This window comes from Cetorhinus maximus, chromosome 17 (genome assembly GCF_964194155.1).
Source record: "Cetorhinus maximus chromosome 17, sCetMax3.hap1.1, whole genome shotgun sequence".
Classification (NCBI taxonomy): Eukaryota; Metazoa; Chordata; class Chondrichthyes; order Lamniformes; family Cetorhinidae; genus Cetorhinus; species Cetorhinus maximus.
Genome location: NC_135895.1, coordinates 61,988,629 through 62,008,268, shown reverse-complemented (window position 1 = coordinate 62,008,268; position 19,640 = coordinate 61,988,629). Strand labels below are relative to the sequence as shown.

Here is a 19,640-nt window from a genome sequence, read left to right as displayed (position 1 = left end):
ATTTCACATTTCAATCCAATGTATATCACCCCCAAGGTTTAGGCAGTTTTCCTGCTCAGAAGAGGCCCACCCACCCACCTCTTCAATCATTGCAAATTCTGCCTGTACATTCTGGTCCCCAGCTCTCACACCCACAATGAAACATCCAACAGTTTGAAGTCAGGTTTTCGACGTGTAAGAATAGAGCTTTTTGACACATTTTTGAGGTGTATACTTGAGTCTCCTTGTCTTCAGTTCCTCCCACAGTGCTCTGTCAATGACATTAGTGTCACTGCCTGAATCTACAAAAATGCTCACTTCAACATCACCAACAATCACTGGAGCTTTCTCATGGCTGCTCCCATTGATAGAAAACATGAATCCATGATTGCTGATAGTGTCTTCACTTGCTGCATCTTCGTCAGCCTGTCCCACAGTTGTGCCACTTTCACCTCTCTTTCCTTTACATGGTTTGTTAGCCTCCCCTCTCTGTTTAGCTTTGCTTCTGCACTTCTTGGCAAAATGGCCTTTGCCCCCACATTTTCTGCATATCTTTCCCTTGTCCCGAGTTGCCACATCTGAAACACTCTCTCTCAGAACGTTGCTGTTTACATTTACATGTTCCTGGATTCTGTTGTGCCACTCAGTTAATCCCAACCTTTGTCCTGCCAATGGCAGTGGTGGGATCAAATTTCATGCTGTGAAATTGTCCATTCAGTGCTTCCAGTGCAGCTGTTATTTTCAAAGCGTCATCCAACATGAAGTCATCTCCTCTTTCCAGCAGTTTATGCTTCAATTTATCCGACTTGTAATGCTGAATTAACCTGATCCGCTACCTGGTTATTCAGATCTGTTGCAACAAAATTGCATCCATCTGACGCCTGCCTCAAACAGGCCACAAATTGGGTGACTGTTTCCCCCTCTTTTCTGACAGAAAATATACCTTTGGGATGTGGCATCTGGCGTCATGACATAACGGTCCTTCAAAGCTTTCACTGCACGTTCATAATCCTCCTTTTCCCCTGTGTCAAGTAACGTCTTGCAAGTCTCCCTCACCAAAGCGCCCACACTGAAGCCTGTTGCTGTGCTTTCTGCCCCACTGTTGTCCTGTCCAAAAACAGACTGTGACTGTCAGCATAAGCTTCAAGCTCCTCCAGCCACACTTTCCATTTCACCCTGACTGTACTGGCATCACCCAATGGATCAAACGGCTCAACTCCTTGGACTGCAGACATATCAGCTCCAACAAATGTCATGATACAATCCTAAATATCTCTGTATTTATCCTCATTGCCAATGTCACATCTCAGGCTGTAAGAACAACACTCAAAATCGCAGGTTTAACTGCAGAAACATCATCATTTAATCTGCCATCCTGGTTAACTCCCTAACGTGTTATCTGACCTTCACCACCACACCACCACCCCCCACCACCCCAACACACCCCAGGACAGGTGATCCCACATGTAGTAGTGAACCTTACAGTACCTTATCCGTGTGCTGCATCTAATACTCAAGTCCACACACACTCACAATCAGCTACAACCACCTCAAATCTCAAACTCTGTTCCTCTGACTCCAGCCTCTGGTGCCTCCTTCCCTTCCTTTATCCCATTATTAGTGGCTATGCCTTTAGAGCCCCCACCCACTGGAATTCCCTTCCTAAAACACTTCGCTTCTTTGCTTCCTCGACTGAATACCCATCTCATTCATCAAGCTTTTTGGGCCGCCTCTGCTAGTGTCCTCTTTGGCTCGGCATCCAACCTTTGTTTGTCCCTATGGCCATTTTCTGTGTGAAAATGCTGTTATGCATTGCAAGTTGTTGAAATATTAATTCATGGCATTTTTGTTCATTTATTTTAGTAGCTTTTCCTTGATGCTTAAGGCAAACTCGCAGCTTTGAAACGAATATAATTCTGTTCGACTTAAAACGTTAACTGTCTCTCTCCACAAATGCTGCCTAACCTGCTCAGCGATTCCGCCCTTTCCTGTTTTATTTCACATTACTACCATCCGCTTTTGTCAATTATTCTGGATGGATCACAGGGCATCCTCACGCTTTGCTGATCGCAGTACCGGCCTCGGCCTGCGGGCGGCGATATCTCCCGGATCGCAGTACCGGCCTCGGCCTGCGGGCGGCGATATCTCCCGGATCGCAGTACCGGCCTCGGCCTGCGGGCGGCGATATCTCCGGGATCGCAGTACCGGCCTCGGCCTGCGGGCGGCGATATCTCCCGGATCGCGGTATCGGCCTCGGCCTGCGGGCGGCGATATCTCCGGGATCGCAGTACCGGCCTCGGCCTGCGGGCGGCGGTGTCTCCGGGATCACAGTACCGGCCTCGGCCTGCGGTGTCTCCGGGATTGCAGTACTGGCCCCAGCTTGCGGGCGGCGGTGTCTCCGGGATCGCAGTACCGGCCTCGGCCTGCGGGCGGCGGTGTCTCCGGGATCACAGTACCGGCCTCGGCCTGCGGGCGGCGGTGTCTCCGGGATTGCAGTACTGGCCCCAGCTTGCGGGCGGCGGTGTCTCCGGGATCGCAGTACCGGCCCCTGCCTGCGGGCGGTAGTGTTTCCGGGATTGCAGTACCGGCCTCGGCCTGCGGGCGGCGGTGTCTCCGGGATCGCAGTACCGGCCTCGGCCTGCGGGCGGCGGTGTCTCCGGGATCACAGTACCGGCCTCGGCCTGCGGGCGCCGGTGTCTCCGGGATTGCAGTACTGGCCCCAGCTTGCGGGTGGTGGTGTCTCCGGGATCGCAGTACCGGTCTCGGCCTGCGGGCAGCGGTGTCTCCGGGATTGCAGTACCGGTCCCTGCCTGCGGGCGGTGGTGTCTCCGGGATTGCGGTATCTCCAGAATTGCAGTACCGGCCCCTGCCTGCGGGCGGCAGTGTCTCTGGGATTGCAGTACCGGCCCCTGCCTGCGGGCGGCAGTGTCTCTGGGATTGCAGTACCGGCCCCAGCCTGCGGGCTGCGGTGTCTCCGGGATCGCAGTACCGGTCTCGGCCTGCGGGCAGCGGTGTCTCCAGGATTGCAGTACCGGTCCCTGCCTGCGGGCGGCAGTGTCTCTGGGATTGCAGTACCGGCCCCGGCCTGCGGGCGGTGGTGTCTCCGGGATCGCAGTACCGGCCTCCGGCCTGCGGTGTCTCCGGGATTGCAGTACCGGTCCCTGCCTGCGGGCGGCAGTGTCTCCCGGACTACAGTACCGGTCCCTGCCTGCGGGCGGCAGTGTCTCCCGGACTGCAGTACCGGTCCCTGCCTGCGGGTGGCAGTGTCTCCCGGACTGCAGTACCGGCCCCGGCCTTCGGGCGGCGGTGTCTCCGCCCCCTTTTTTTAACCGGCCTCGGGCTCGCGGCCGCTTCGATTTGTAACGGCTGCCGCTCCAAAATGGCGGCGCTCCCGTATCCGCAGGCGGCGATGGGCTCCGTCTTCCCGCAGCGGGGCCAGGGGGCGGGGGAAGAGCGGGAGCTGCCGGCCCTGGAGCCTCAGGAGATCGAGCGGCGGCTGCAGAGGACCCGTAGGGAGCTGAGCAACAGGCGGAAAATCCTCCTGAAGAACCTGCGGACGGACAGCGGCAGCCAGGTACCGGCCTGTCCCCGGGGGAGGGAATCCTCGGGCCACCCTCAGCCTGGCGGCGGGGGCCGCCTAAATAACGCCGTAAATTGCCGGTTCCCCGCTGTTAACGAGTGTTTTTTATTATTAATATTCCGCTCACCTGCTCACGGCAACTTCACTCATGGACAACTTTACAGCAACAGCGGCTTCTTCTCCCATTCCCCAGCTCTCACTCACACTCTCTCTCTCACACACACCGCCTCATCTACAAGTTAAATCGCTGTTCTTCATGAACTGCGCTTTTAATTGGATCTAAAGTAAATTCCAGTGGATCTGATCTCCTGGAGTTAGTTTCCTTCAACGTAAATTATCCGGCGTTTGGTAAATGCGCCGTTTCCTGCCCTTCTCAGGCGAGGCGGTGTTTGAAGTAAAAGTTTAAATCTCCAGTCAGGTGGGATTTTAAAACTTTCCGGGTGCGTGTTTGTAACGTGGAGCCTCATCTTTATGTTGGCTCCCAAGCTCTGTATGATTTTACGGAGTAAACTCAGTCCACAGCGATGCGGGGGGGGACTGAACTTGTCTGAATTTACCAAGCAGCGCTGCGGAAATTCTCATTTTCAGCTGCGTGATTGCATTTCCGCGAGATATTCATTGTTTCCTTCTCCTTCATTTTACATTTCCACCTTTTCCCATCCCACAAAAACATTTAATGGAATGTATTTTAACGTTTGAAATCTTTTCAGATAGTCTGGTCAGATTTGATTTTCCTTCGGGAAGAATCTGTACAGTACTTTTAAAGCTTGTGTTCGTCACTGCCTTGTACAATTTCTTTAGTATCCTACAGCAGTTTTTTTTTATTCAAGACAAACCAACGTTCAAGAACTTGAAATATTATTGGCTGAACAAACCTAATCGGACAACAAATTCCATATTGAGCAGTGCTTTGTGGTGGGTTTGTACCTGGCTCTATTATAGCTAAAGTTTCCTTGCCTAAGTTAGGGCAGAACAGGGCACTTCCTAAATAGTGGAAAGCCAGGAACAGCAGAAGTTGAGAGATTTGGGGTCCATGTACTTAGATTACTAAAATGTCATGGACACATGGAAAATAATCAAAAAAGGATAATGAATATTGGCTTTTATATCTAGTGGGATAGTATACAAACAAGGGGGTTGAATCATGCTTCAGCAAAACAAAACCTTGGTTAGATCGCACCTGAAGTACTGTTCTGGGCATCTCACCTCAAGAAGCATATACTGGCCTTGGAGGGAGTGCAGTGTAGACCTACCAGAATGATATCTGGACTCCAAGGGTTAAATTATAAAGACAGATTACACAAATTAGAATTGTATTCCCTGGAATTTAGAAGGTTGAGGGGTTATTTAATCAAAGTTTTCACGATATTAAGGGAACTGGATGGGGGTAGATAAAATGATTTCTGCTGGTTGAGGAGTCAATGGGCAGATTTTCCCCGCAGTCTTCTGAACTCCACTGTCAGGCTGAAATGTGGGTCAGAAGCCCATGCTGTCTGGGGAACAGTCTGTGGGAACCTGGAGGCCAACTGGAAAATCCCATTGGCTTTTCTTAAGTGGCCTTTAATGAGCTTAATCCTACATGCCACTTGCAACTGTATTCCCAATGCCGCCCCCTACCCCCAATTCCGCCACAAATATCGCCTAGAGGTGGGATGGCATCGGGGAGTCAGCATACCAGTGAGAAGGACTTTTTTGTTTAGCTCCTGCCTGCCTCCATTCCTGGCCCTAGCAGGGGAGGGAGTCTCAAAATCCTGACCCAAGACTAGGAGCATAGTGTAAACATTACAGCCAGACCTTTCAGGACTGAAATTGGGAAGCAATTCTACATGTAAAGGATAGTAGAAGTTTGGAGCGTTCTTCCACTGATGCCGATTGATGCTAGGGAAATTGTTAATTTGAAATCTGAAATTGATAGATATTTGTTATCCAAAGGTATTAAGGGATATGGCGCAAAGGTGACTACATGGAATTGGGTTGCAGATCAATCATGTCTCATGACTAGTGGAATAGGCTCGAGGGACTAAATGACCTCCTCCTGTTCCTATGTTCCAAGAAAGCAAATGGATGTTGGTAAACTACAGAAAACTACATAAATAGTTTGAGCATTGTTTATTAATGACATCTGTGAAGTGTTCGGTTTTCACAGCTTTTCAACAATTTTCAACAGTTATTTATGTATCTCAAATTATATCCACTGTTATATTGCATTTATTGCGAAATCACTGGTAGCCTTGATTGCTGGTACTTTGGAATCCAGGAATGGGCAAGCTGTACAGGGCTTGAGCACAAAAATCAAGGCTGGCACTTAGCACTCCTTCAGTACTGCACTGCATGGCTGGATGTGCTGTCTTTCAGATGGAATATTAAACTGAGGCCCCGTCTGCCTAGCCGGGTGGATGTAAAAAAAAAACCAAGGCAATCTTTTGCAGAGGAGTTATCCCTGGTGTCCTGGTCAATATTTATTCCTCAATAAACATTATAAAAAAGTGATTATTTGGTCATTTTCACATTAAGATAATCAGCTGAGCTCGTAACGTGGCCCATTTACACTGGCCAGAAGCAACATACATTCATATGCAGGGACCTGTTCTCGGCAATTAAAAGGAATATGCCCAAGCCTTGCACCTTTTTTGAATTATCTGATAGCTTGGGGAACCTATTGTTCCCCATTGCTTTCTCCACGGCACCGCCTGAGCCAATTAGAGTCAGCTTGCCAGCCATTCAGCACCCTTTTCTCCTGTAGTATAAATAGTTGTGATTGTTTGAAATTTGGCATTCTGGCGTTTGTCTTGCTGAGTGCAAGATGAAAAGTTTTGGCAGCATACTCTTTTTTCAACAATGTCTCATTGTTGTTTGTGGGGGTTTGCTGTGTGCATATTGCCTGCTGTGTCCCCTGCATCACAACAGTAGCTACATTTCAGAAGTATTTACTGTAAATCACTTTGGGATGTCCAGTGGTTGTGAAAAGCGCTATGTAAATGCAGGTCTTTTTTCCCCCAGTTTGTGTTCTCTTGGATACCCTTTCCTTGTGCTTCATCCAAAGTTTGCTGGTGTAGGCATTTCTCAACCAGTGAACTGAAACATGACCTTACTCACAAAGTAGTCTGGAATAGCGGGCTTCAGGGTAAATGATGAGCTTTGCACTCAAAATGGCACTGAATTCAATTGCACTTTCCTGATTTTCCCTCAATTTCTAAATTGACAGTTCAAACAACCAGGCTAAAACTATGACTCAAGTTTAACAAAACTAAAAAAAGAATATTCTGAGATTCTTGATTTGAAGTTAGGATGTAGGAAAAAACAGTGTGTGTAGGGCAGTGAAGCTTGAGCAGGTCAAGGGAAGGAAGTTTAAAAAAGCATTAGTCTTGGATGCCACTCAAACTCATCTTAAATGATAAAACACTGATCTCTTCCATTGTTTGTGGGGTGGTGGGGCAATGTGGAGGTCGCAGTAGGGGGAGGCCCTCTATAAAGTGGCACTCCTATGTTGTCTGTAATAGGTATTCCTACAAAGCTAGCCAAGGGGCAAGTGAGGGGTTATTATGGGACAGGTCAGCATCATTTATCCTCCTTAGAACACAGGAGCAGTCATTAAAATGTAACACTCCACAGTGAAATCATTTTTTTTGATTCTTTCATGGGATGTGGGTGTTGCTGGCTAGGCCAGCATTTATTCTCCATCCCTAATTGCCCTTGAGAATGTATAATATTTGAGAGTAACCAGATTGTCTCACTTACTGCACCTGTGCAAAGCCTTCAAATTCAAGGATCTATCCTTGGCTGCTTCCTCTTCTATGTTTTGCTTTTTAATATCATTTGCATGTATTGGTCAGCTTTCATGCGTGTTCTGTCAATGCTTTTTTTAATTCTTGAATGGGATGTGGGTGTCGCTGGCCAGGCCAGCATTTATTACCCATCCCTAGTTCAGAGAGTTAACCACATTGCTGTGGGTCTGGAGTCACATGTAGGCCAGACCAGGTAAGGACTGCAGATTTCCTTCTCTAAAGGGCATTAGTGAATCAGATGGGTTTTTACAACAATCGACAATGGTGTCATGGTCATCATTTTAATTCCAGATTTTTATGGAATTCAAATTCCACCATCTGCCGTGGCAGGATTTGGACCCTGGTCCCCACACATTATCCTGGGTCCCTGGATTACTAGTCCAGCGACAATACCACTACGCCATCGTCTCCCCGATTTCTACATTCTGAGGAATGTAGTGATAAAAAATGGTTTACAATGTTGACTTGAAAAAGGTTACAATTTGCCTTGATATTCCTCTCTCAACATAGGAAAATTGTTCCAAGGCATTCACAGAAGTGCAGTTAGCCAAAAATTGACACTGAAGTAGAGTGCAATATTAGAATGAATGAATGAAGAGTTGGATTTTAAGAAGAGCCTTAAAGGAGGAGCGGGAAGTGAAGAGGTTTGGGAGTTTTTGACCTACTGAAACATGGAAAAAGTTAAAGAATCATAATTTGCATTCCTTTAAGAAATAAAATATACATTCCTTTAAGAAATAAAACCTCCATAGGAAAAGTAGTCCAACCATTAGTACTAAGAGAAGTTAAGGACGGTGTTAGATGAAAGGAAGAGGCTTATAATGTTGTCAAAGAGAGTAGTAAGCCTGAGGATTAGGAGGATTTTAGAATTAAGCAAAGAATGCACAGGAAATTGATAGAATACAAGAGTAAGCTAGCAAGAGACAGAAGAACAGATTGTACAAGTTTCTACAGCTATGTAAATAGGAAAAGATGGTGAAAGTAAACATGGATCCATTAAAGACGGAGACAGGAGAAATTATAATGGCAACTAAGGAAGTGGTAGAAACATTAAACAAATACTTTGTATCTATCTTCACGGTGGAAGACAAGAAATATTCCAGAAATAGTGGAGAACCAAGGTCTGGAATCAGGAACTTCAGAAATTCATACAGTATTACTAATGAAATAGTACTAGAAATTAATGGAACTAAGAATTGACAAATATCCTGGACCAGATAGCTAGTGCCTTGGTGTTTTAAAATTGATAGCTACAGGACTGCAGCAGTTCAGGAAGGCAGCTCACCACCACCTTCTCCAGGGCAACTTGGTATGGGCAATAAATGCTGGTCCAGCCAGCGAAACCCACATCCCGTGAATGAATTGGTTTTAATATACCAAAATTCTAGAATAGTCTCCATGGATTGGAAGGTAGCAAACATAACCACACTGTTCTAAACAGGAAGGAGAGAAAAGGCTGGGAGCTTTAGGCCTGCTAATCTGCCATGAGTAGAAAATGCTAGCATATTATTGGGAAATGGCAACAGAATACCTAACAAATCATTGAATAGATGGTGTCAACATGGATTTAGCAAAGGGAAATCTTGTTTGACAAATCTGTTGCATTTTCTCTTATAGTTAGGGTAGTTAAAGGAAAACCAGTGGATAAAGTGTATTTCATTTTTCAGAAAACATTTGAAAAGTTGCCACATAAGAGGTTATTACATACAATTAGGGTTCATGGAACCTGAGGTAATGTATGAGCATGGATTAAGGGATTGGTAAATGGACAGAAAACAGTAGGAATATACATGTTGTTTATGGGTTGGCAGCCTGTAACTAGCCTGCAACCACAAGGCCTGAGTGCTTGGATCTCAGCTGTTAACAATCTGCCAATAACTATGTTGAGGGGACCAAGTGTAATGCACCTATGTTTGCTGCTGATACAAAGTTAGGTGGGAAAGTAAGCTATGAGGAGGATGCAAAGAGGCTTCAAAGGGAACAAGGTGGCTTAAATGGGCAAGAACATGGAATATAATGTAAGGAAGTGTTAAGTTATCCAAAATAGAAAAGCAAATTTTTTTTTAAGTGGCAAGAGACTGGGAGTACCGTGATCAATTTTCGTTTTCTTAGAGGGTATAAACAGCAGGTTCTCTAGATTGATTCTTGGAGTGAGAGGATTGTCTTGAATCACAGAACCTTTACTGTACAGGAGGAAGCCATTTGAGCCTTTGAGCCCATGTCGGCTCTCTGTAGAGCAATCCAGTAAGTCCCACGCTCTTGCTCTCTCAGTAACCAGGTAAGTTTATTTCCGTCCAGTGAATTTCTTCTTGAAATCATTAATTGTCTCCGCTTCCACCACCTTCATAGGCAGTGTGTTCCAGGTCATTACCATTTGTTGGGTTTTTAAAAAAAAGGCTCCTCTTCACATTCCTCCTGCAATTCTTGCCCAAAACCTTAAATCTGTATCTGCTAGTCCTTGTACCAATATGTAATAGGAGCAGATTTTCTTTGTTTACTTCATCTAAACCTGTCGACATTTTGTATGCCTCGATCGAATCTCCCCTCAACCTCCTTTGCTGCAAAGAAAATGATTCCAGCTCTTCCAACCTAACCTTGTAACTAGTTTCAATTGTCTTAATTTCCCTAAAATTCAATTCTAACTCCAAAACATCAACGTAACTTGCTTCAAAATTGACACCTACAATCGTGGATTGTTTAACCATTCTAACAAAGTGTCAGCCCACTAACTAGGAAATGATTTTTGGAAAGTAGGATTTGATCCGTAAAACCAACTAATTGCTAAAAGCAAATTCAGGAAACTTTACAGATATTAAGATTGGACATCAATGATTAAACATAATTGGTTAAATGTAATTGATTTAAACGTGTACACAAATGTCAGTTGTGGTTCTAATGTTAGCATTCTCGCCTCTGAGTCAGAAGGTTGTGGGTTCAAGTCCTACTTGAGCACAAAATCTAGGCTGTCTATTTTTCGGATGACATGTTAAACTGGGACCCCATCTGCATTCTCGGATGGATGTAAAATATCACAACGACACTACCCAAAAAGAACAATGGGATCCTCCCTGGTGACTTGACCAATACTCATCTCTTAACCAACACTTGAAACAGATGATCTAATCATTATCTCATTGCTCTTTATCAAATTGGCAGCCATGGTTTGTACATTGTAAAATGATTGATTGGGACTGCTTTCTTTCTTAAATTTGTTCATGGGATGTGAGCATCACTGGCAAGGCCAGCGTTTGTTGCCCATCCCTAATTGCCCTTGAACTGCTGCACTCTATGTGGTATAGGAATGTTGTTAGGGAGGGAGTGCCAGGATTTTGAACCAGTGACAGTAAAGGAATGGCGATATATTTCCAAGTCAAGATGTTGTGAGAGTTGGAGGGAAGCTTGCATGTGGTGTTACCAGGAGCATCCTGTCCTTGTACTTCTAGGTGGCAGTGCTCACAGGTCTGGAAGGTACTGTTGAAGGAGCTATGATGAAATACTGCAGTACATCTTGTAGGTGGTACAGACTGCTGCAACGATGTGCCATTGGTGGAGGGTATGAATATTTGAGGTGGTGGATGAGGTGCTAGTCAAATGGGCTGTTTTGTCCTGGACGGTGTCCAACTTCTTGAATGTTGTTGGAGCTGCATTCATCTAGGAAATTGGGAGTATTCCAGCGTACTCCTTAACTGTACCTTGTAGATGTTGGACAGGTTTTGGGGAGTTGGGAGGTGAGTTACTTGCTGCAGAATTCCCAGCCTCTAACCTGCTCGTGTATCCACTGTATTTATGTGGCTGGTCTAGTTCAGTTTCTGGCCAGTGGTAATCACCAGGATGTTGTTGATGGTGGTTTCAGTGAACATAATGCCATTTAATGTCTGGGGAGATGGTTAGATTTTTTTTCTTTTTTGAGATGGTCATTGCCTGTAACTTATCAGCCCAATTCCGAATGTTGTTCAGCTCTTGCTACATGCTGGTATGGACTGCTGCAGTATTTGAGGAATTGCAAATGGGACTAAACACTTCAATCATCAGCGAACATCCTCACCTCTTACCTTGTGATGGAGGTAAGGCTATTGATGAAACGGCTGCCGTGGACACGTCCCTTAGTAATTCCTGTGGTGATGTCCTGGGGCTGAGATGATTGGCTTACAACAGCTGCTGCCATTTTTTTTTGCTCAGTATGACTCCAGCCAATGGAGAGTTTTCCCTGATTTCTATTGACCTCAGTGATTACTAAACAAGTACTGAATATTTATTGGAAAAAGATAGTTAATAAACAGCGGGCAACATGGATTTGCTAAAGGCAAATAGTGTTTGACTAACCTGATTGTGTTCTTTGAATGAAAGCGTTGAGGAAGGTAGTGTAATGTATGTGGACTTTCAAAAGATGTTTGATAATGTGCTTGTTAGCAATATTGAAGCCCATGGAATTAAAGGGAAACTCTTTCGAGTTATCAACAGTCACAGATTGCAACTCTTTCGAGTACAATCACAGTTCTTGGTTTCCGGGAGTGGGATGGAATTAAAGGGAACTGGCAGTGTCGATATGAAATTGACAACGAGCCAAAGCAAAGGGTGGGGGCGAAGGTTGTTTTTCAGACTGCTGGAAAGGATAGAGTGGTGTCTTCCACATGTTGGTATTAGGACCACTACTCTTTTGGATGCACATTTCTGGACTTGTGTATGCAGGGCCTACTTCTCAAAGTTTTCAGGCAACACTAATCTCAAATAACGTAAATAACGAGGATGTTCATAACAGACTTCAGGAGAATAGAGACAGATTTATGAAATGGACAGATGCAAGGCAGATACAATTTAACAAGTGACAAGTAGTGAATTTAAGCAGGAAGAATGAGAAGAGGGTAATATAAATGCTACAATTTCTTAAAGCAGTGCAGCAATGTAGAGATCTGGGGATATAAGTACCTAGACCTTTGAAGGTGGCAGGCCAAGATTAGAAGGCTGTGTTTTATAAAGAAGCTAACAGATCCTTGGCTTTATAAACAGGCAAAAATGCAAAAGCATGGAAGTTATGCTAAACCATTATAAATCACTGGTTAGTCCTCAGTTGGGCAGTTCTGGGCATCACACTTGAGGATTGATGTCAACCCTCTGGAAAGTATGCAGAAGAGATTTAGCAGAATGCTACCAGGGATGCGGGACTTCAGTTATGTGGATAGACTGGAGAAACTGGGGTTGTTCTCCTTAAAATAGAGAATGTTAAGGGGAGAGTTGAAAGAACTACTCAAAACTGAGGGGTTTGATAAAGTAGGAGAAATAGCCAGAGGGCACAGATTTAAAATAATTGGCAAATAAAACCCAGAGGCGAGGTGAGGAAAATTGATTTTGTGCAGCATGCTGTGATCTAGAATGCACTGCCTAAGCAATCTCTCAATTAAAAAAATTCTCATGTTTGTTTTCCAGGCCTGCCATAGCCTTGCCCCTCCTCATCTCTCTAGGCTTTTCTGATAGTACATCTCTCCCATGATATCTACATTCTGGCCTCTTGCACATCCCTGATTTTAGTTGCAGGATGTGCCTCCTCTGCTCGGCCCTGAGGGCTGGAATGCCTTCCCTCTACCTCTCTGCCTCTCCAGCTCTCTTTCTTGCATTAAGGCACTACTTTGGCTTTTAACCATCTGCCTAATAATTAGTATGTAGTTAAGTGCCAACTTCTACAAAAGCAAGCTTGAGTTCTGATGAAAGACCACGGATCTGAAACATTTACTCTGCTTTTCTGTCCGCAGATGCTGCTTGACCTGTTGAGTAATACCCACGTTTTCTGTTTTTATTTCAGGTGCTAACTTTTGTTTGATAATGCTTATGTGAAGTGCCCTGGGAATTTTACTATGTTAAAGGCTCTATGTAAATACAAGTCATTGTTCTTGAAAGGGTGGTGGAAGATGATTCAATAATAACTTTCAAAAGGGAATTCAATAAATACTTGAAGGGAAGAAATTTGCGAGGAAGGGAAGAAATTTGCCAGGTTATGGGGGAAAGGGCAAAGGAATGGTACTAATTAGTAGCTTGTTCCAAGAACTAACACAAGCAGTATGGGCTAAATGGCCTCCTTCCAGTGCTATATCATTGTGATGTATTCTACAATGGAATACAGTAAGTATTTATTCAATATTGCAGTTAAATAGTAAAGTTCTTCATTAAACCAGCTATGTACACAGACTATGCAGATAGATTTGGCAATGGTCAACGATGAGTAGAAGGTGGTCCATCCTGACTGTGGCTGTCAACTTTCTTACTTAGCAGTTGCAGATTTAACTCAGCTATAACTGCCCCTTTCTAAAGTTTGGAAAACACAGCCTTTGTGATTCTTGTTACATTTGTCAGTTAGATCATTATGCTGAAGGATTAATACAGACCAAATGGCCTAAAACGATGAAATGATTAAAATAAGAAAGGCTCTGTCTTGAACTATAGGGAGTTTTACTTCCTTATCACCGAGCTGCATTCCATTTGCAGATGTGCTGTAGTTAACAGAGGACTATCACTAGATCACCCAATTTTACATTCTATGGATGTAGTTTTATAAGATTGTTTATGTAATTAACAGTTCCTTGATTACGTTTTCTTGGAATTGGGTATTGTGCCATATGAATTAATGAGAAACCTTTCAATTAATAAAACTGGAAGATGACTGGTGGTGGTCTTAAAATTATGAAGTGATTCAATACGATAGATGTTTCCACTTCTGTGGGTGTCAAAACTAGGGGTCATAAATACAATCACTAATAAATCCAATAAGGAATTCAGGTGAAACTCTGAACCCAGAGAGTGGATAGAATGTGGAACTTGCTATCACTGGAGTAGTTGATGATTTGCAGGAATGCGAGAAAGGAGTAAAGGATATGCTGTGAGGATTAGAGAAAAGGGTTGAGAGGAGACTTGTGAAGAGCATAAACACTGATATAGACTAGTTGGGTGGGATGTGCTATGAAGTTTGTGTATAATTAAAACATATAGCCTTGCCTATTATTTAAACAACATAATGTTTGTGTACGTCCCAATGCTCTTACCTGTTCAGAGTGTTTTTGTTTGGTTTTATAATTCCTCTGTAAAACATCTTGGGATGTTCTTAGGCTCGATGTAAGTATAAATTGTTGTTGCTGTGTGACACCTAACCTTCATAGAGATGTCATACATTCCCATGATCATTTTGAAGATGAATAGGATGCTGTCTCTCACTTGCACGCTTTTAGATTCTGAATGTTCTCAAGGCCTTCGTTTGTCAAAGGATTATTTACATTAAAAGGATAATTAAAATGCTCGTGTTATAAGGTCAGTTGGGATTAGTTTTTCTGGTCAGCAGTGCTTTACATGCATGCGTGATTCTATTAAGAGTTTGATTACACTTTTAATCTAATTCTGACGTACTTTTAAGACTAAATTTGCATTCTCAGTCTGAACTTCAAACCACCCCCAACTAACTGTTCTTATTTATCTGACCTGAACATTTGCTGCTTCTTAGTGCATTTTAATCATTATTACTTTATTTAAGTATTTGAATGTGCTTGATTACATGGCTAATATTTCTTCTATTTCATGATTCAGGAAGTACATGAATTGCTGAAAGATTATGAATTGAAGTACTGCTATGTGGATAGGAACAAAGGAACCGGTAAGCTGAGATTATTTTAAATGTTTGAGAAATGGATCTTAGCCCTGACTACCATTCACCAAGAATTAGAGATCTTGGAGAGGGATAATTTTTACATCCTTTGCTCTTTGGACAAGATACTTGCATGCTCTTCCAGAGCTTTGTTGCTGCCGTTTGTCACAGCAGCAGCCTAAGAATCCTTTGATCATGACTGTTCAGCAGGTACCATTTCAGCAGCACAGGGATGTTAATGCTAAGACTATATTGAAACTGCACTACTGATTTATTTGTTGAAGTTAGTTCTTAAAATATTCTTCTGGCTTTTCTTCTAGGAAATTTCACTACTTGGCTTGACAGCTAGCATGGAGCTTTTGAGTTAGATTCTGATGTCAGTGTCAGAATGTAGGATTTCAAATTGACAATTTCCATTTAGCTCAATGACAGCCAGCTGGAAACAACTGTCAGGTACAACTGGGAGATCTGATGTAACACATGACTGAGGTGCAGTTTAGTCTAGAAAGCCTCTCTTAAGGATACGTCAAATTCAATGTTTTTTTTTCTTTCCTCTGCTCTTCTACATTTCTTTTTCTCTTTTTCTTTCTCGCTTTTGCCCCCTCCACCCATTCCGGTAAATTAATTGAATTTAGACCTTTAAAAGCCTCTCACTTAAGGCGGATGGGTAGTGAAAGTATGAATTATTAAATATCTGGTCTTTAAAACTTAGTTTCAGCACTGAAACTTGATTGCTCAATTTATGCTTGGGCTAGAATAACATTTTGATAAGTAATTTACCTGTAACTACAGGTTAATACTTGAATACAATCTTGATGTTTCCACAAATGCACAAATGCACAAATTCCACAATCAATGGTGCTGCCATCGCTCAATCCCCACAAACAACATGCTGGGTGTTATTATTGAGGAACTCATGACCCATGTTGAGGTTGCTTATTCTGTGCCGAATGGTTCACCACCTGACCCCCCAAATTAAGCCAGTGGTGAATAATTATATTTTCCCTGATGATTGACATCAGCTCTAAAGTAATGTAAAGCTCACAGGCACTAGGCTCTGCCTTTTTAAAGAGTGTAAATAAAAATTCTAAGTGTGGAATGTTTCTCCTGCCTGTGCCTGACAGATTCAGCTTCCAGAGACAGTCAGATTCATTCTCTTTGCGAGCAAACAATAGACCCATTTATTGTTGCTTTGTGTAGCTACAACACAGCATCTGCTCAACAGTGTGGAAAATTATGCAGGTATATCCTGTCCACAAAAGGCAGAACAAATCCAATCCAGTAAGCTATCAACCTATAGGCCTACTTTCTGTCATCAATAAAATTGTGGAAATGCTGTCAAGCAACACTTGCTCAGATTGGGGTCTACCTGTCCAGCATGGATAAGATGGATTCCAGAGGTGAGGTGACAATGACTGCCCTTCATTCAAAGCAGCAGGCAACTGAATATGACACTATGGAGACCTAGTCAAAGTCTAGCCGATGGGAAATGGAGAAATTTTCTCCAGTTGCTGGAGTCATACCTGGCACAAAGGAAAATAGTTGTAGTTTTGCAGACGGTCATCTTAGTCCTAGCACATTGCTTTGAGTCCCTCAGGGCAACATCCTATTCCAACATCTGCAGCTGTTGCATCAGTAGCCTTCCCTTCATCATTAGGTCAGAAGCAGACTTGTTATTTTTCAATAATGGCACAGTATTCAACTCCATTCACAATTCCTCATTTACTGCAAGCAACAGACCTGAACTGGCATAGTTTGAACTGATGTGTGGAAAGTAACATTTGCACCACTTAACTGGCAGGCAATGACAACTTTCAGTATGAGAGAGCCTAAACACTTCCCTTTGACAATCAATGGTGCTGCCATCGCTCAATCCCCACAAACAACATGCTGGGTGTTATTATTGAGGAACTCATGACCCATGTTGAGGTTGCTTATTCTGTGCCGAATGGTTCACCACCTGACCCCCCAAAGCTTCTCACCGTCATCTTTAAGGCACAAGCCAGGAGTGCAGTGAAATACTTTCTACTTGCCTTATGTTGCAGCTGCAGCAGCATCCAAGAAGCTGAACACCATCTAGGTAAAACAGTTCTTTGTCAGCACCCCATTTACCAGTTTAAACATCTATCCCTTTCAATGTGCACTTTTTACAGGATATTCTAGTTTGTCAGGACTTCATAAATATCATCTTCCAAACCAGTGATCAGCATTACCCGCAAGAAATAGGGGTAGGAATAGGCCATATGGCCTTTCGGGCCTGCTCCGCCATTCAATATGATCAAGGTTGATCTTGAGCTTCAAATCCATTTTCCTGCCTATTCTCCGTATCTCTGATTCCCTGAGAGACCAAAAATCTGTCTATCCTATTTTTTAAACGTAATCAATGATGGAGCATCCGCAACCCTCTGGGGCCGAGAATTCCAAAGATTCACAACTGTTTGAGTGATGTAATTTCCCCTCATCTCAGTCCTAAGTGATCAAGGGTAACAGATGAATGGGATTGTTCCTATTCTGAAATTGGGAAGAAGGCTTTAAGTAACAGTCATAAACTAGCTGGATGTGATGATTTTGCGATATATTAATAATTGCACAGATGTTAATATCTATGCATTCTTTTCGAAGGACAAATAAACTTTCCCTATGATTCAATTTTTAAGTTGCAATGTGGAACTGAGCCAGACCAAATTGTGGAAATTCCAGATTCAATTTCAAACTAGTTCTGAGTTAAAAACAAGAACAGAATTACCTGGAAAAACTCAGCAGGTCTGGCAGCATCAGTGAAGAAGAAAAGAGTCGACGTTTCGAGTCCTCATGACCCTTCAGCAGAACTGAGTATAGTTAGGAGAGGGGTGAAATATAAACTGGTTTAAAGTGGGGACGGGGGTGGGGGGAGAGAAGTTGGGGGGTGGGGTGTGGTTGTAGGGACAAGCAAGCAGTGATAGGAGCAGATAATCAAAAGATGTCATAGACTAAAGGAACAAAGGGGTGTTGAAGGTGGTGATATTATCTAAGAAAATGTGCTAATTAAGAATGGATGGCAACTCCAGCATGATGCCACCACCAAACACATCTTCCCTTCACCCCCCTGGCGGCATTCTGTAGGGATCGTTCCCTCCGGGACACCCTCCATCACCCCCTATTCCTCAACCCCCACCTATGGCACCTCCCCATGCCCATGCAGAAGATGCAATACCTGCCCCTTCACTTCCTCTCTCCTCACCGTCCAAGGGCCCAAACACTCCTTTCAAGTGAAGCAGCATTTCACTTGCATTTCCCCTAACTTAGTCTACTGCATTCGTTGCTCCCAATGCGGTCTCCTCTACATTGGAGAGACTAAACGCAAACTGGGCGACCGCTTTGCAGAACACCTGCGGTCTGTCCGCAAGAAAGAGCCAAACCTCCCTGTCGCTTGCCATTTTAACACTCCACCCTGCTCTCTTGCCCACATGTCTGTCCTTGGCTTGCTGCATTGTTCCAGTGAAGCCCAACGCAAACTGGAGGAACAGCACCTCATCTTCTGACTAGACACTTTACAGCCTTCCGGACTGAATATTGAATTCAACAACTTTAGATCTTAAACTCCCTCCCCCCATCCCCACCCCATTTCTTCCCCCTCCCTTTTTTTTTCAATAATTTATATAGATTTTTCTTTTCCCACCTATTTCCATTATTTTTAAATCTACAACTATAATACCTTGTCAGTGTTTCCACCCCACCCCCACTAGAGCTGTACCTTGAGTGTCCTGCCATCCATTCTTAATTAGCACATTTTCTTAGATAATATCACCACCTTCAACACCCCTTTGTTCCTTTTGTCTGTGACATCTTTTGATTATCTGCTCCTATCACTGCTTGCTTGTCCCTACAACCACCCCACCCCCGCCACCAAACTTCTCTCCCCCCACCCCGCCCCACCTTAAACCAGCTTATATTTCACCCCTCTCCTAACTATACTCAGTTCTGCTGAAGGGTCATGAGGACTCGAAACGTCGACTCTTTTCTTCTCCACCGATGCTGCCAGACCTGCTGAGTTTTTCCAGGTAATTCTGTTTTTATTTTGGATTTCCAGCATCCGCAGTAGTTTTTTTTGTTTTTAGTTCTGAGTTAGCTGATTTTGTACAAAATAGTACAAGTGTTAAAATGGGCCACAGAATTAATGACGAGATAATAGAAAGATGGATTGGTTCTTTCATACTTGGTGGTTATTTCAGATGTGGGGATATTGGGTGATGAAAATAAAAAGCTTGACTTCATTGTTCCCATGGTCCAGCACCACTTTCTCAAGACAATTAGGAATGGACAATAAATGCTAGTTTTGCCAGTGACACTCATATTCCAAGATGGTGGAGAATGGGAATCTAGAATTGCATGCAGGTTAGCTGCTTGGCCACAATTGATGCTATGAGAAAATAAAAGGGCTGAATTACCCTTCCCACCCCCTGTCGGGGGCGAAGTTGCAGGGTGGGCCTGCACAGGCATGCTTCTGTTCAGCGCCCCCGATTGGGGTCGTGGTGCCATTTTATGTGGGCCAGTCAACTAAGGCCCGCCCAGCATGATGTCTGCACAGAAGCGCTATGCGCTTCCTGTGTGGGCAGGGGGGGCGGAAATCCCAAAACCGAGAGTGCGATCTTTCGCGCATGCACACGAAAGAGCACACTCATTTCCCTGAGGC

The 19,640-nt window shown here is 44.0% G+C and overlaps 1 protein-coding gene across 2 annotated transcripts in view; it reads left to right on the top strand.

The window, feature by feature from the left end:
• Positions 1-3,291: 3,291 nt before the first annotated feature.
• The window catches only part of raver2 (ribonucleoprotein, PTB-binding 2), an 87,301-nt gene continuing 70,952 nt past the window's right edge, over positions 3,292-19,640 (top strand). For both annotated transcript variants that reach the window (XM_078561307.1, XM_078561306.1), the window contains exons 1-2: positions 3,292-3,553; positions 14,911-14,977. In XM_078561307.1, coding sequence (XP_078417433.1) covers positions 3,359-3,553; positions 14,911-14,977 — 262 coding nt within the window. In that variant the 5' untranslated portion in view covers positions 3,292-3,358. The remainder of the gene's footprint in view (positions 3,554-14,910; positions 14,978-19,640) is intronic.